Below are 15,983 nucleotides of genomic sequence, written 5' to 3'. Positions count from 1 at the left end.
AGAATACTACAGTAGCACAACTGAGAAATGGTAATCCCAGGCTGATCAGTTAGGAGAAGTAATAAATTTGAAAATGCAAATCTGGTGAAATTTTCAGCAGTGAATAAAACGTGTGTTAAAAAAATCAGAAGCTTGTGAGCAGAAATATTTCCAAGTCAATGCATGCTTACATTATGTTTTTTTGGAACATTACAGTTTTATTGATTATAGTAAAAAAGTGAAGTTACACAGCAGCCATGGGAAACTAGCAACAAACTGTAACTCTTAAGACTGCTGTCTTGTCACTGGCATTTCAGAATCTGTTAAACCTATTTCTTTTTACTCTAAAAGCTCTGTTCCAATTTTTTTTCTTCCTTACTGTCTTTCTTTGCTTCTCTTAGGTTCGCAAATTTGTGGCCAAGGACAGTGCAGGGCTTCGTATCCGTAGCCACCCTTCCCTTCAGAGTGAGCAAATAGGCATAGTGAAAGTCAATGGATCCATCACTTTCATTGACGAGGTAATCAATAAGACATTTCTGTTGAAAATTGGGCTAAGATGTAAAGGTAACTCATGCAAATAATGGGGTTTTTTCCATGTTTAGATGTTGACATATACACCTTAAGACCATAAATTGCAAAAATCTAAATTTACTAATTTAGTTTTTCAGGCTGTCATTTCATTTTAATATACTTACTTCAAAACCTCTGTAACAAACATTTGAGACTGATACAAGGAAAGAAAATTCCTTGAGTTCATCTTATAATACTACCTCTTTAAGATTTAGCTTTTTAATACTTACTGTTTCAACTCTGCACAAAAATTCAGATGTAGATGTTCTTTTCATTACATCTTTCACTTGCAGATCTGAAAGATCACTACTAGCATGTTAGACTACTATGCATGTATTTTTCTTAAAATATAACTTCATATACAAGGAATATTTTTGCAATTTACTAAGTCATACCAGCAAAAAAACAAAAAAAAAAAAAAAAAAAAGGGAAAAATGTGAAGTGGGGAATTTATGAAGCTTATCAAGGCTTGACTTTCTTTCCTCTTTTATTTCAAAGCAATTCTTATTACTGCATGATCCGATTTAAATTTATCTTCACACCTTGACTTATAAAAAGATAAGCTTCCCATTGCTTTGGATTTTGTCAATATTCCTCTTTACCTCTACTTACGTTGTATCAGCATTGTGAGGATCATTGCTTCTTTGCTGCTGTTGTCTGCCTGAATTCTGTTAATCCTTGCTAGCTACAGAACAGTTACAGGAGGGCATGGCTCGTTCTTGTTGCTTGTTTCCCATAGATCCACAATGATGATGGTGTTTGGCTGAGGCTGAACGATGAAACAATAAAGAAGTATGTTCCTAACATGAATGGTTACACTGAAGCCTGGTGTCTGTCTTTTAACCAACATCTTGGCAAGAGCCTTCTGGTACCTGTTGACGTAAGTAAAAGGTGCCTTTGAAAAATATCCAAAAGTACACTCTATCCTCATTACAAGACTTTCTTTAATTAAGGCTGCAAAAAGTCCTGAGGTAAACAATATTTTGATTATCAAAGACATTATACATGTTTGCATTTTGGAGGGCTGTTGTGTAATGAGGGTGGAGTGTAGAAAGGTATGAGGCTTTTTATGTTGAAGCCTCTTCTCCTAGAAGAGAAACAAGTAAAGGGACTGCTATAACAAAAACAGAATAGTATTAGATTGTGGTCTGCACTAGATGTTTCTTATGCTGGATAGCATTGTCTGTGAAGTGGTCCACTGGTGCCGTGATTTCAGAAGAGGCTTCCAGCTGTCAGAATGAATGTAATTGATGCATTTAAAAAAAAAAACAACCACCAACCAAGTAAAATGTTCTTTAGGCTCTGGGTTTTGTGGATGTTTTTTGTGAGTTTTGCACCTGAATGCTTAAGTTACCGCTTCATTAACCTATCAAAGAATCCCAGAGCTTCAAGACAAATGTTGAATTTATAGTAAGAGTAAACATAATTTATTTGAGTAACTTTAATGGTGATTATTATCACTACCGTTTAAAGGTTACATGTTTTGTGGAAACCAGATGCACTTTTCTGAAAAATGTAAAAGACAAAAAGGAAAAACTGTATCAGCCAAACCAGTGTTTCTCAAAAGATTCATGAAAGTGCAGGCCTTTCTGGCTCGTCTGTTTTCATGCATTCCCCAAAGTGGGCAGTGCCTTGTTTTCTTCTGGGCAATATGTGAGAATCAGATCTAATTGCAAGTACTGCTATTTAGGTTTGATTTGTCATCTTATCTGAGTGAGCTGCTGCTGCAGTTGAAGCTAGTTGAGAAATATTTCATTAAATTGAACACCTGAAACCGGTAATATCATGCTGTTCATGTTTTTTGGTTATAGAAGAAATGAGATATTCCCAGTTCCAGTGAAATCGAGCTATTTGCTAGTAGATAAATCTGGAATTTCATAATTCCCTGTGGCTGTTCTGACAAACACTGTTCTATGATGTGCATAGGTCTTCTTGTTTACAAATAATCTGTTGATATATTTCTATTTGTAGATTTCTTTCAATAGAATCCTTGTTTGGGAAATTATTTTAATTTTGCATTTGGGAAGCAAATTATTTCTGTACTCAGAAATCAGTCACCTAAATATGCCTGTCATCATAGTGTTTTTCTAGTCTGTTGTAGAATATATGAAAACATGGAAAAAATTAAGCTTTGTTTAAAGTCTTGCCTGTATTTTTTGCCTTTGAAAATTGGTAGCCATTAGAAAACTGCTATATTATACTTCCATAAAATATTAGTATTTCTGTGCAGTAGTTGAATTTTACCAGTTCACCTATGATAAAAGTGAATTCATCTTGACCAAGTAATTAACTTCAGTAAATATTGTATGTTTAGATGGGTGTTATAGTCTGCTAGATTTTTCTTAGTTGTACGGTTTTTTGGTTTGTTTTTTTTTAGTTTAGCTACCTTCAGTACTTTTTTTCTTGTTGAAGGGAATATTTTTGAACTCAGCAGTTTTCTGTGGTTATCAAGAACTTACTGGTTGGCATATTTCATACAGCTCTGGCATACATGTAGTTCTAGGGAAGAGCATACGCTGTGCTCCCTGAGAGAATCCTGAAAAGAACTGTCTGCTGTGAATAACTGAACATTCAGTGTTGATAATACAATTTTGAGAATTCAGACTTCATTTGAATAAGGAGGTCAGGTACAATCAAATGTGAAAAACAATATTCAGTTTTCAAACATTTCATTCTCTGTGTCTGTAGAGTTCAGACAAAAGATTCTGTCTTGGTTTTGGGTTTTTTTAAATACTCTTGTGAATTAGTTTTGTTATCTTTTAAGACTACTAGGAGCTGTTAGATATGCTTAATTTTCTTCTAGGTAGCCAATCACATGTCTTGACTGACAAGTTAAAAGTCACATGCTTTCTTAGCTTCTGCTCTGTAAGTGGCAGGCAACATAGCAAAAGGCTTACAAAAGCAACTGTTATAACAATGAACAATGCAGGAATGTGCAAGAGATGTGTTTTGAGCTACTTTCAGAAAAGTTTCCTTGCACAGCTCTCATTTTCAGATTTTTAGGAGGACTTAGCATGTCCTGAAGCTATTTGATTTCATTATGACAATATATGAGCAATAAGATTTTTTGGTTTGATTCATAGTAATAGAAGAGGAAAAAAACCAGTTCTCTGACATTTTATTTCTTAAAGGTGACAAAACATAAGTCAAGGTTCAGAGGGTGACTTTTGAATGCTTTAAGCCTTTACAGCATGCTAGTCTAGCATATACTGCTTTCTTACTAGATACTTTCTTTGCACAGATACTGCTTTCTTGGTAGGAAGTTTTCAAGTCTTTTTATGGTGATTTTTAAGTTGAAAATATTTCAAATTATACATATTTTTTCTCCCTGAATTGTCAAAAAAAAAAGGCTGTGTTTTTAAGTTGTCAAATTTGATCAATGCAGTCCTCTAGAGATGAATGAGTTATGTGGAAAAGGATGTTCAATTAATAAATGCTAAAGTTTTGTTAGATTAAATTGTGATATAATTCATATCTGCTCGATCCTGTTGATTTGGGTAGCTGAATGACACGATGAGTAGAATGTGGTAAAAAATTTGTTAATGTGCAAGACTTTTTGGAGCCAAACTGTTCAACCAGTTTTGGCTTAAAAGGAAGACTGGAGAAATTCTCTTGTGTGATTGAAAATGCAAAGGGAAAGTCAAATGCCTGAGTTAGGCCATGTGTTCCCCGTTCAAATAGATGTCACATTATTTCTACTAGACTCCATTTTTATTCAACTCTGTTGAGTGTGCAGACTTGTCATCTCCAATTACTTGGCTTTGTCATGTTTAAATATGCAGGCTTTTTATAATCAATCCCTTAAGTAAATAAAATTTCTCAGTACATTTTGGAAAATATGTAAAAAGTGCATTTTTTAAAAAGAAGTTTTAATTATTCTGTTTCTTCACTATATTATGGAACAGTGAACAAATGAAAAACAGTAGAGGTTCTCAGCAGTGTTAATTGTGACCTCTTCATCTTGATGTATATATTGTATCTGCTTTTTATGTATATTTATTAGCATTAACTACATATTTTATGCTAAAGCAAACACTGAGTACTGTGGATCTCATAAATGCACTTTTTATATTTTTATGAAAGATATTATATTTAAAGATAAATGATCATAGGACGCCAGAGATCCATGGTAGTTACTGGTGTTCTATTTATTTGAGCTGTGGTCATTTCTTAGAAAATCTTCAGCTCTTCTTTTGTTGCTCTTGTCCTTTCACAAGGAACTGCTTTGCAGCCCTTGATCTGAAATTGTGCATCCAGTCCATTGTAGGTAATATAATTATGAGATTGTGAATTTAATAGATTGTGCTTTTGGATAAGCCATTTCCATCTCTAGTAGTTATTTTTCCTTCCGTCATACGGTGTTTAGGTATCTGTTTTTGAAATAATGCCTGTAAAGTTCCTTATGCAGACAGTTATGTATTCATGCTTACACACAGTACCTAGTAGAAAGGTACATATGATACAGAACAGTGCACACTAGGAAGAAATAGAAATTAATCTTGGTCAAGCTCTGGAACTTGTCTTTTAAAAAATCACATTCTAAGTACGTTCTCGTTACTTCATTTTAGATGTAAAACTTTATAAGAAGGAATATTGTACCCAGCTACAATACTACATTCCCCAGCCACCAAAGCCAGTCAAGGATTGAGAAGAGTGCAAGTTTTTCAAACCATTGTTGCAATGGAAGAAAGAAACAAAAGTAGTGTGTCGGCTCCAGTGTTTGATCGCAGAACCTCAGAAAGCTGAATGTTCTGTGGAAGCACTGAAGGACATGGACAAAAGATTCCTACTGTTGTTTTAAGCATTATGGAAAGCAATTGGAGAGTAAAACCATGCTGGATAAAATGTCAAGATGGCTGTTTAAGATCAGCTTTAGTTTTGAAAAAATAATAACTGAGACTTTAAATACTAATGGTCTGATGATTTTTTTTGTGGCAAAACAAATTAAATTTTTTTTTAGATCTCTGAAACTTAAAATTTATTGGGAAAAGTATGAATTTCTAAAATTAGCTTTAGGTCTTGGAAGATAAAGTCTTGAAGGAAAGCATTAACTAAATCTGCAGATGGTAGCATAAGGACTAAATACAAAGCTTCTATCTAGTAATTTCTCCAGAATGAAAACTTAGTTCTCAAATAGATGCCTGATCTATTCATCTAAACTGGTGTGCAGTGCTGTAATAGCCAGGAAGTTCTTAAGCTCCCAGAGCAAAGGAGAGCTTCTAGTTTGATCTTCTTGGTGTTTCTAAGCCAGCATGGCCCCACTTACTGCTGTTAGTTTCCCCTGTTTGTTTTACACATAGAGCTCTATGATGTAGAAAAATAGATCTTTGAAATGATACCTAAATATTTTAGGTATGGATCGTCCGTATTTCTCAGTGGAAATGCATTAGAGAAAAGGAGATAGGCTGCAAAGTAATAGACAGTTTAAGTAGGTTGGATGCCTAGGAAGTACACTCATTAGGCAAATGTAGACTTTTTTATAGTTCCATAGTTTCATGCCAAATTGATAAGCCTTTACTTTGCTAATCTTCCTATCTAACACCCTCCCCACCTTCCCCAGTGCCCTGGAGCATATATCACTATATATATCACTATATATATCAATTCTGGGTGAAGGTTCTCAATTCTAAAGAAATGCTGGTGTTTTGAGAATTTCCCTCTCTTTGTCAAAATGGCAGATAATTTGTATTACTGAAACTTGATGTTTGCAAGCAGTACATAGTAGATTATTTGCTTCTATCATGTGATAAAAGCTTGGATTTGATAGCATGTTAGTGCTTTTTCAAGGAATACAGATGAGGCATGCTGTGGGTGTTTTGTACTTGTTTCTGCCTGAAAGGATTTACTGCCTTAGCTTTTGTTCAATTTTAATGTGGCTACTGAGCAGGGATTTCATTTGGTTCCCATAGCAGGATGGGATAGGGAATTAGATTTTGATACTTCTGTTCATATAGATGAAACGGGTGCTTTGTCAAAGGGATGCCATCAAAAATACAATTATTAGTATTGGTATATATATACACTATTCTTTCATTTGACAGGAACAGTGAAAATTTCTTTGCAATGAGTACAAACTATCTTATGGAGAAAAGATGGCTTCTTTTTCATGTTTCCCATTGATTAAAAAATGCTGTTCTCACTGTTTTGTGGGAGGAAAAATGAAACAGAATAGCAGTGCTTATTTCTGTAGTGTGGGCAATTGGTTATAAAATGAGTGATGTCTCTCTGGCAGCTGTATTTGGTTTATGATTATTCATAACAAACTAGTAAATGCATTTATGTTTTACAAAACAAATGAAATCTTAGCAATTGTTCTCCATATAGCACTGAAATTTTTGGCTCTGGTAAAAAGTATGATTTTGATGTGAAAACTGGTGAAATCATTCTGTGAAGTGAACTGCTTTCAGCAACAGTGAGCTTAGCCCTTCTGCTTCTCCTTGTTTCTGACTGGGTGACTTAAATTCCATGTGCACTTGTTCTGCACTGGTTGAAATCATCTTTCAGAATAGGAGACTGTCTTGCTGGAAAACTGGTTTGTGATGGGACCAGCTACCTTTCTTTGTAACAGAAATGAGATTTCTCTGTGCATGGAGTCTCGAGCTTTGTAAGAGATGTCTGGCTCTTAATTTCAGTAAATGGCATGACACACTACATCCATTTTGAGCTTTTGACATACTGAACTGTTTCTGTGTAATGGATGATTTGCCATGGTGAGCAATGGACTCAGGTGACTTGTTCAGGAAAACATAACTTTCCCCTTTTGCAAAACATTCTACCAGTAAATTTACTTGAGGAGAAAGTTTGCATTATAGTACCTTGAACTTCTTCCTCCAGTATTTCTTTGTTCCCATTTCTTTGTTGATATATGTCTTTTTTTTTCAAACTTTGTTGCTCAGAATGTCTTTAATGCTAGCCAAGGAGTAAGGGATTTGGACTTTTTTTCATGGACTTCCAAAGCTTTACCCCCTAAGGTGAGTTAAATTACAGGAACAGTCACACTGTATCTCGTGTTTTCAGAATGCACCTTATGACTCAACTTTATGCTAAGTATTCTTTGAAGTCTGTTTTACTGTGAATTTTTTAATAGGAAATAGCAGATTTGCCTTCAGTGCTGTATCTGTGTCTCTAAAATGAGAAAAAATATCAGGGCAGATTATTGAATTTTTATTAATTCATGAGTAGCACTCTCTTTTTTTAACCAACCAAATTAGAAATTCAGAGAGGTGGCCTAGTAACATAATAAAGCCTTTCATTGTCCTTTAGTGCAGAATTTACTGGTAAAATTTTATCGGAGGCTCCACATGAAGTTGCCACATCTAATGAGATGATATTTGTATGAATAATGCCACAGATACTTAATAAATACTCTGCCCATTCTTAATGTTTTTTTAAATTATGTAGTTCTAGGGACAAGTTATGTTATGTACAGTTAAGTTGTTTATATTGACTGTAGAAGTGTTTGTCTTAATATCAGTTCTGTAATGTTTTGAGGTGGATTTTTCTTGTATGAACTTTGTAATGAAGATGATATGTTGTGCATTTTGTTTTAGAGATTTTAAAACTTGTTTGTCCACTGATTATTTTTCCCCAGAATAGCAGACTTTGTTATATCAAGATCTAAACTATGTTTAAATTGTCTTTTTTTTTTTCCTCACACCAGTTTACCTCAGCTTGCATTAACTTGCTTTGTAAGTTACATATTTATGTAACAGAATCATTTTTGTATAAAGGACTCTTGAAAAAACTGCTGTGTTAGTCTGGACATATTGCACAGACTTCCATACCTAAAAAAGCTGAAAGCATGATAATTAAAGAGATCAGAGGAAATTGCATCCATTTAAAAGGAGATAACATAAGCAGAAGTTTGGTTTAAGTCTGACAAAAGAAAGTATTCTTTCTCACAGCAGGGAGTGAACTCCTGGAAGGTGTTTTAACAGGAGATTGTCAAGGCGGAAAGTATCAGCATATTCAGAAGAAATTAAATTTAGAGAAATCAGATTAATAAATAAACACTAAAGAAGTTAGGGTGTACCCTTTAACATCCATAATAAAAAGGTTTTAAGTGCTGTTGGTATATAAGGGACAGGCCACTAATAAACGTTTTTATGCTGCTTCTAAAGAGCATCTCCTGTTGCTGAATGCAGTAGACTGAATGAGGTGAACCACTGGCTTCATCCAGTAGGACATTATGTAGTTTGTAACTTTCAGATGTTCCTTTAAAAGCACCTATGACTTTCAGTATAATAAACTTGCTTCTCCTCCTCACATTCTTCTGAATTAAATGCACATCTGTTACTTCCATCCCTTGTATTTTTTTTGTACAAAAACCTTTTAGTTAAGCTGTGGCTTGCTGAAAAGTCTATGTTAATTTTTCTCTTCTTTTAGTAACTCCCACTTTCTTGGTAAGAAAGTCAAAGTGTTTTCTTTGAAAAAACCTTGAACCTTTACTTCAGGTTTGGATATATATTTCATCGTCAAATAGTATGAGGTGAAATAAATTTGCAGGCCCTCTTTATTGTCATTGTGGAAACAATAAATACACAGTAATACTTACATGTGCATTTAAAAGTCTGTGGTATTGCTGTTCCTCTTTGTCATAATTTTGCCTTAACTCTAAATTAACAATATATTCTAAATATGAAATCAAAAAAAGCATCATGTCGTATGGAGAGAGATAATACTCAAATTCCCTTTACATAGCCCCAGACTTTAACAAAATTTAACAAATAGAGCAGGAGAAATGAATGTGTATTCTGAGAAATGTCAGCAAGGATGAAGGTTTAGTGGAAGCAGTTAGATTAAATAATTTTTATCTAATGTTAGGTATGAGCTATTATTTTTATATAAATGGTTACATTTATACCACTTTTGCTTTAGGAGTAATGTCAGGAGTAATTCAAATAACGTGCAATTTAGTAGTAGTTAGTTGTTTAGCACTACACACTAAAGTTAGCAATGTAAGTAGGATCTCTTTTAGCTTCGAAATTTACCTTTTGTAGTCTTTAAGTATTTCTTATCTCAGTAGTTTAAAGGTGGTATTAATAGGTTGTATTCTTTTCTGTTTTGCCTTTTTTTTTTTTTTTTTTTATTTCTCAGGATTCTAGGTCTAATGCTGATGATTTTTTCAAAGACCTAAATTCACACTGCCCACAGGAAGCAGTGATGCAAGAACAAGACATGCCATTCCTTCGAGGTGGACCTGGAGTGTACAAGGTAGTGAAGACTGGCCCATCAGGTCACAACATCAGAAGCTGCCCTAACCTTAGAGGTATCCCAATTGGAATGTTAGTTCTGGGAAACAAAGTCAAGGCAGTGGGCGAGGTACGGATCCTTGTAGCTTCAGTTCATGTCTTCATAGATACCAGTATATAACAGTAGTAAACGCAACAAAAGAATCTGCCTCTGTACAGGTTTGCTTTTCCTCTCCTCATGATAAATACTGACCTTTGAACTTGGTTTTTTTTATAAGTACTAATGCAGTCATGTCTTTTGCTTTTTTGCACTGATTGGAATGATGTTAAAGTTGAACTGCAGTTACGTGTGCTTGCTTATATATTTCTGTTATAGTATTCCTTACAAAACTGTGTTTCTTGATCTGCTTTTTTGTCATATTCTTTGAAAGAATTCTGTTTCATTGACAAAATGTTTTCCTAGGACTTAACCATTTAACAAATTCCTGTTTCTCTGTACTGACTGTATTAATTTGTTTAATTGCTGAGCTATTGTTATTGTTCTGGGTTGCCCAGTTGTGGTGTTTTATGGCTAAGAAGGGCTTAAGGATGAAGTGTGTCATGCTATTTCCTAAATATAATATCAGGAACAAAACTAATACTCACAAAAACCTTTCATGTATATCTTGGTATTATAATTCTACTGTTGCCACCATCGATTAGAAGGTACATCTTGGTGACTATTTCTCTCAAGTTTTTATTTAGGCTTATGTGGATTTTCTAAAGTTGTGGTGTTGGTGTTTTGCTTGTTCTGAACATAAATGGGTCTAAAATTTTTGGAATTATTCCTAAATGTAAATATGCCATAAATAGGTTTGGTACCTCAGTCTGCCTCAGCCTGTGGCCTTAATTTAAGAAACTTTTTTTTTTTAACCATTTACTTCATAATAGAAAGATTGGAATATAATGTGTTTTCCAGATACTATAAGTAGTTGCTGAATCATGCTACTGAATTATTTGAGAAGCCAATAAATTTTGCTTTTTTATGTGTGTGCATCAGGTGACTAATTCAGAAGGTACGTGGGTGCAAATGGATAAGAACAGCATGGTAGAGTTCTGTGAAAGTGATGAAGGCGAGGCTTGGTCATTAGCTAGAGACAGAGGTGGAAACCAGTACCTCCGACATGAAGATGGCAAGTGGTTGTTTTGTTTTATATTTTTAAGTTAACTTAGAAAAAAATAAGCAATCTAAACAGGAGAAATAAAGAAGAATCTGAGTTTTGAACAGGTATAACATTAGCTTATGCATTTTCATTTGAGTTATGTTGCACAGTCAGACTTTGCAAGTTGTTTATAAACATTCTTTAAATGACTTTTTAAAAGAACAGTTAAAATATTTCTGTATGATTTCTTCTGTACCAGTTACTGTTATGGAAAATTATTTTAACCATCTCTTTTCTTTTAGCTGTGGGGTTAATTTTTATGCATCTGTTTTCCAAAATGTGTCTACCTGAAAAGCTTTGACCTCAGCAGTCGTAATCTGCTTGTGTTTTTAGGTCACACTTAATTGTCAGCCTCCTCTTGGTTAATTTTAAAAGACTCTTTGCCATTTTTCTGGTTTTGACATTTGGTGCTGAAATTCATTTCACACATAGATACTTTAAAATTATCATCATATTACTGTATTAGAACAAAGTAATTCCTTGCTAATACATAAGTATTTTCTGTAGACTGTTGCAGCTTGATTTTCAGGTATAAAACCTTCTGCACAGAAAGGAAATAACAAAGGGCTTTTCATAAAATATGTAAGTGTTTACCTAATACTTCAAACACTTTTTTAGAGGTTATAGCTTTTCTATTTTTAGTTGTGTCTGATAATGTCAAGTTCTGAGGTGCTTGAAGTGCCCAAGTAGATTCTGGAAACTAAATGATTGTGAATTGGAACAGTACCTTATTGTTGGAAGGACATCTATTCAATAGTAGGGATGATAAAGTCATTATTTTCTATTTTTGTATGGGGTTGTTTGCTTTTCCAGTAGAAAATCATTTCTCTGAAAGTAATAAATTAAGCAGTGTGCAAAAACTTCCATTCCAGAGTGCTTATTTTGAGAAATGCATTTAAGTAACTCGACAGAATCTTGCATTTTTAAGTAGTGTTTTCATCTTCAGTAATTGATCTATCATTTCATATTGTCTTAAATTTCTCAAAGTATATGTGTGCTTTAAGAAAGAATTCCCAAATCGGGAAGAATTTAAACAAGACCCTTGTTTGAAGGTGTGTCTTCATATTCTTGATACTTGGGCACTGTTACTGAAGGACATCTTTGTGTATATCATTGCTCTCACAGAAACACAGAAATGTGAGCTCCAGGCTTTGAGGACAAAACTCTATAGTAGGATTTTTGCAATGCAGCTCATAGGAATACCATCTTAGAAACTTCCTGATATGAATCCCATGCCTCAATATACCTGTATTTAGTCTTTTCTAGATTAGTCTCTTTTTATGGGGTAGGGTGAAGATGGATGTCTCTTGTGCATCTATCTAAAGCAGTTTAAGCAGTTATCAGTGCAGTTACTGAGATTTTACAATCTGGTTTATGTTCCTGGTCCACCTCAGTGCCGTGTAAAAGTTAATGGGCTTAAGCTGTGTCTGAAGTTTATTTTAAATGGGTCGTTTTTACTTGCCATGAAATTATTTAGAAATAATTTATCATCAGTTTCAATGCTTTTGCTAGGGGGAAATAATAAGGATCTGGAGGAGCTCCAGCTAGATTTGCAAGTGTATATTTTTTTATCCATAAATAGCACCATCCTTCACATTACATTCGTATTTTCATTATTTAATAAAATTATAATTAAATTCCCATAATGAAGTAGGATTTCTGTCAGAGACAAGGCAAAAGTCATGCTGAATAGCTAGGTCTGTAGGGAGGTATACAGTTAAAATACTACAGCAAGATCTAGAGTAGACTGTGATTGAGAAAATTCTAGATACTTTCTTTTATAAACTGAGTTTGAATTTCCAGCTTTCTCCCTCATAATTTTTTTTTTTTTGCTTGAATATGTGTTATGTGAGGCTTGCACTCTGGAATGTAGTTTTGTCCTGAAATGTAATTTCTTAAAAATTACTTTTAGAAGACTTGTGATTTTTTTATTATTATTTAATCCATGTTAATTTTAGTTCATTTACGAGAAAAAAAATTTTTCAGGGTCCCAGATCAAGCTTTTAAACCTGCATTTAGGATATTTCTTCTAAATACTTCCTTACATATCATCAGTTGAAATGGTATTTTTTACCATGTTAAGTCAATAATTTCTCTGTAAATCTAAATAGTCAAGTGGATTCTGTCTCATTTATTTTAGTTCTACTGTTGTTCTAATATTATTAAATACTGCAGGTTGGTTTGCATTGGAGGTTGCTTTAGTGTCATACAGAAAGCAAAATTATAGTACTCATTTACAGATACAAATCTGTCACAAAAAATGTCTTGTGTCCCATGAACTATTGGGGGTAGCCACAATTAAATGTTTATTGGCTCCGAGTTTGCTATTCTGAAGACTATCCTTTCTCCACCTTGCTTTGTCAAAGGGATTTTAACAATTGCTGTCCAAAGAAGAAACACTGCTGAATGGAGTGATGGTACTGGAAAAAAACAAGTGTCATTAATGGCAAAGCTGGCAACAACTCTGTCAAATAAAAAACAGTCTACATGGTATTAAGTCCGCTGTCTTTATATTATTAGAGCATGAGGTCTGAAGAACAGATACGGGGTTATTTGAAGATAATTTAGTCAAGGGGAGGAGTGCTATCAGTGGGAATAAATATCACTCTTTTTCTTTGTGACTCATCTTTCTAATGTAAATCAATTACTAAGGGGTCTAACTCTGAAGTGATGTGGTTTTTTTACAGAGCAAGTCCTTCTAGATCAAAATGTGCAGACTCCTCCCCCAAGTCCTTTTTCAATACAAGCTTTCAGTAAGGGGACAAGCTGTAGTAACGGACAAGGGTTTGATTATGGCCTTGGAAATAACAAAGGTATGTTTTTACACTCATAATTTTAAAAATTATGTTTATCTTAACTTTGCTTATATTTTATTACTCATTTCTGCTTTTTTAGGCACCACAGGTCTTCTCTAAAGCGGTAGTACAATGAATTGCAAAGCGTTAAAACTGCTTTTTCCTCTGCTTTAGTTTCACTCAGTCTAAGTATTCTGTATAAAAAGAATGACTGAAGATTTGGAAGTTAGTTGTGGATTTCTATAGTGGTAGACACAAAACTGAAAAATACATACTTGTAAAACAAGATTAGAAAAGTATTTGATTTAGAAAGCATGCGTTTTAAAAAGTCCAGAAACATTTTTCATCTGTCTTGGCAATTTAACTGCCTTTAATGGGTTGACAAGATAAAACATGCCATTTAAAATTTGTTGTGAAGTTTAAAAAAAAAAAATTATAAAACTGAAGTTACCTTTGAATCGCATGGATACCAGTTACAACTGCTGGGTAATAAATAAAATCTAGTTAATTTTACTGATATAAAATAATTGTTTCTTTTAATCATAGTTTATTTTGTTGGCAAGATCTAAATACACATATAAAAGCCATCAAAAGAAACTCAATCTGCATGTTTTCTGTTAATTTCTTGATTAGTTCTAGCAGATTTATTAATACAGAAGGGACTTTCATTGAGGCAGATATTCTTGAGAAATATTCCTGAACCCTGGAGCTCTGTCATTGTATTCTTATATTGCTATACTCTATGCCACTACAAATAGGGGCCTGAGGTGTGCTATGTGATTTTTAACACCAGCATATATTTCTTTGTGGTCTCCTAAGTAAAATAACTTAAAACTTATTTTAAAGGAGAGAAGATTAGGAAAATAATTATTCCTAAACAGTCTAGTCTGTTAATGTCACGACATGAAATAGTTTTGTATCATTTTACAGTGGTTTACTGTGTAGAGAGTGGTTCATATGTGTCCATGCATTGTTATAGGAAACCCTCTTTTGTGGACAAAGGTGGGATAAGCATTTTCCTTTTGTTTTACAGAGCCTTTAAACCTTCTTTTCCCAGTTCATCCATACTCATTTCAGAGTAATGGTGGAATCACAAAAGTGGAAGTATTTAAGATGTGAGGCAGTATTACAGCTTGTCTCTCAATGTCAGTTGTGTAATAGTGCAAAAATACTATCGGCTCTTTTTTCTGCAGATACATATTAAGACAACAATTTTTTTCTTCTGTTTTGTCCAAAGGTAAAATCTTAGAGATGAATATGCTATGTTAACAGGCATTCTGATTTCTGAAGACATTGTGATTTTCTTTACTATATCTTAGGCATTTTCAAAGGTGTTTCTTTGGGATAATAGTTACAGAAAGTTTGGAGGCTACTCCTGGCATTGAATTCCATACCATTTTGTATGCATTATTTTCTCAGCATCCCCTGAAGTTGTGATGTTAAGTGTGAATGAACAACTCAGCTACGTGACTTTATTCATTCTGTGTACTGTATTTCCTTCTGAATTGCCCAAAAGTGGAGAGTTGCTGGCAACTATATTGAAAGAATAATGGTCTTACTTTCCCAAAAAGAGAATTCTTCAGCTGTACCATTACTTTATATGCAGTCTTTCTGTATTCTCAGGACTAAGAAGCTTTGAGATTCGTAAAAAAAAAGAAATGGAAGGCACAAGCACAATCTCTTAGGGGAATTTCTAAATTAAGCACTTCTTTTGGAGGGGCTTGTTTGTTAAAAGTACTTCTATAGGGATGCCCCAGTACTGACGAAAATTCCGTCCCATCCAAGAGTGTTTCAAAATGACTGATCAAATGTAAAGATCCCATAATAGATCTGTGTTTACAATATTATCTGCAAGACAGAACACATGACTCCCACAATGAATCTGTTTGATTTAGCTATGTCTTCTCTCTTCCAGCTTTCTGTGTTTCAGGCAAGTTTTTAATATTCCTCATGATTTGCCCTACCGACTCCATATTTGATTATTGTGGCAGATGACTTTCAACCTCTTCTCAGATGTTCTTCCCTTTAAAATAATTACTCATTTTAGGAATTAGGCATGTTGCATTTAAGAATAATAGTTTGTTGAACACGTAAATCACAGAATGGCTAGGGTTAGAAGGGACCTTAGAGATCATCTAGGTCCAAACCCCCCTAAACCAGGTTGTTCAATCACTTCTAGGTTTTTAAGGTAGGAGTGATTCCTGCTGACGTACAGACTCCAGTAGTTTTTAGGTATGCTACGTCCA

The 15,983-nt window shown here is 34.0% G+C and overlaps 1 protein-coding gene across 18 annotated transcripts in view; it reads left to right on the top strand.

Annotated features, from left to right (window-relative positions):
* Window positions 1–15,983, top strand: part of MYCBP2 (MYC binding protein 2) — a 177,415-nt gene that overhangs the window by 119,509 nt on the left and 41,923 nt on the right. For 10 of the 18 annotated variants that reach the window (XM_039551628.1, XM_039551040.1, XM_039550824.1 and 7 more), the window contains 6 exons: window positions 381–497; window positions 1,289–1,429; window positions 7,446–7,520; window positions 9,646–9,870; window positions 10,780–10,912; window positions 13,630–13,755. In XM_039551628.1, coding sequence (XP_039407562.1) covers window positions 381–497; window positions 1,289–1,429; window positions 7,446–7,520; window positions 9,646–9,870; window positions 10,780–10,912; window positions 13,630–13,755 — 817 coding nt within the window. The remainder of the gene's footprint in view (window positions 1–380; window positions 498–1,288; window positions 1,430–7,445; window positions 7,521–9,645; window positions 9,871–10,779; window positions 10,913–13,629; window positions 13,756–15,983) is intronic. The other 8 variants (XM_039551478.1, XM_039551258.1, XM_039550925.1 and 5 more) reach the window with 6 other exon arrangements.

This window comes from Corvus cornix, chromosome 1, assembly GCF_000738735.6.
Source record: "Corvus cornix cornix isolate S_Up_H32 chromosome 1, ASM73873v5, whole genome shotgun sequence".
NCBI lineage: Eukaryota > Metazoa > Chordata > Aves > Passeriformes > Corvidae > Corvus > Corvus cornix.
Note: the sequence above shows the minus strand (reverse complement) of the source record. Positions and strands in the feature narration are given on the sequence as shown.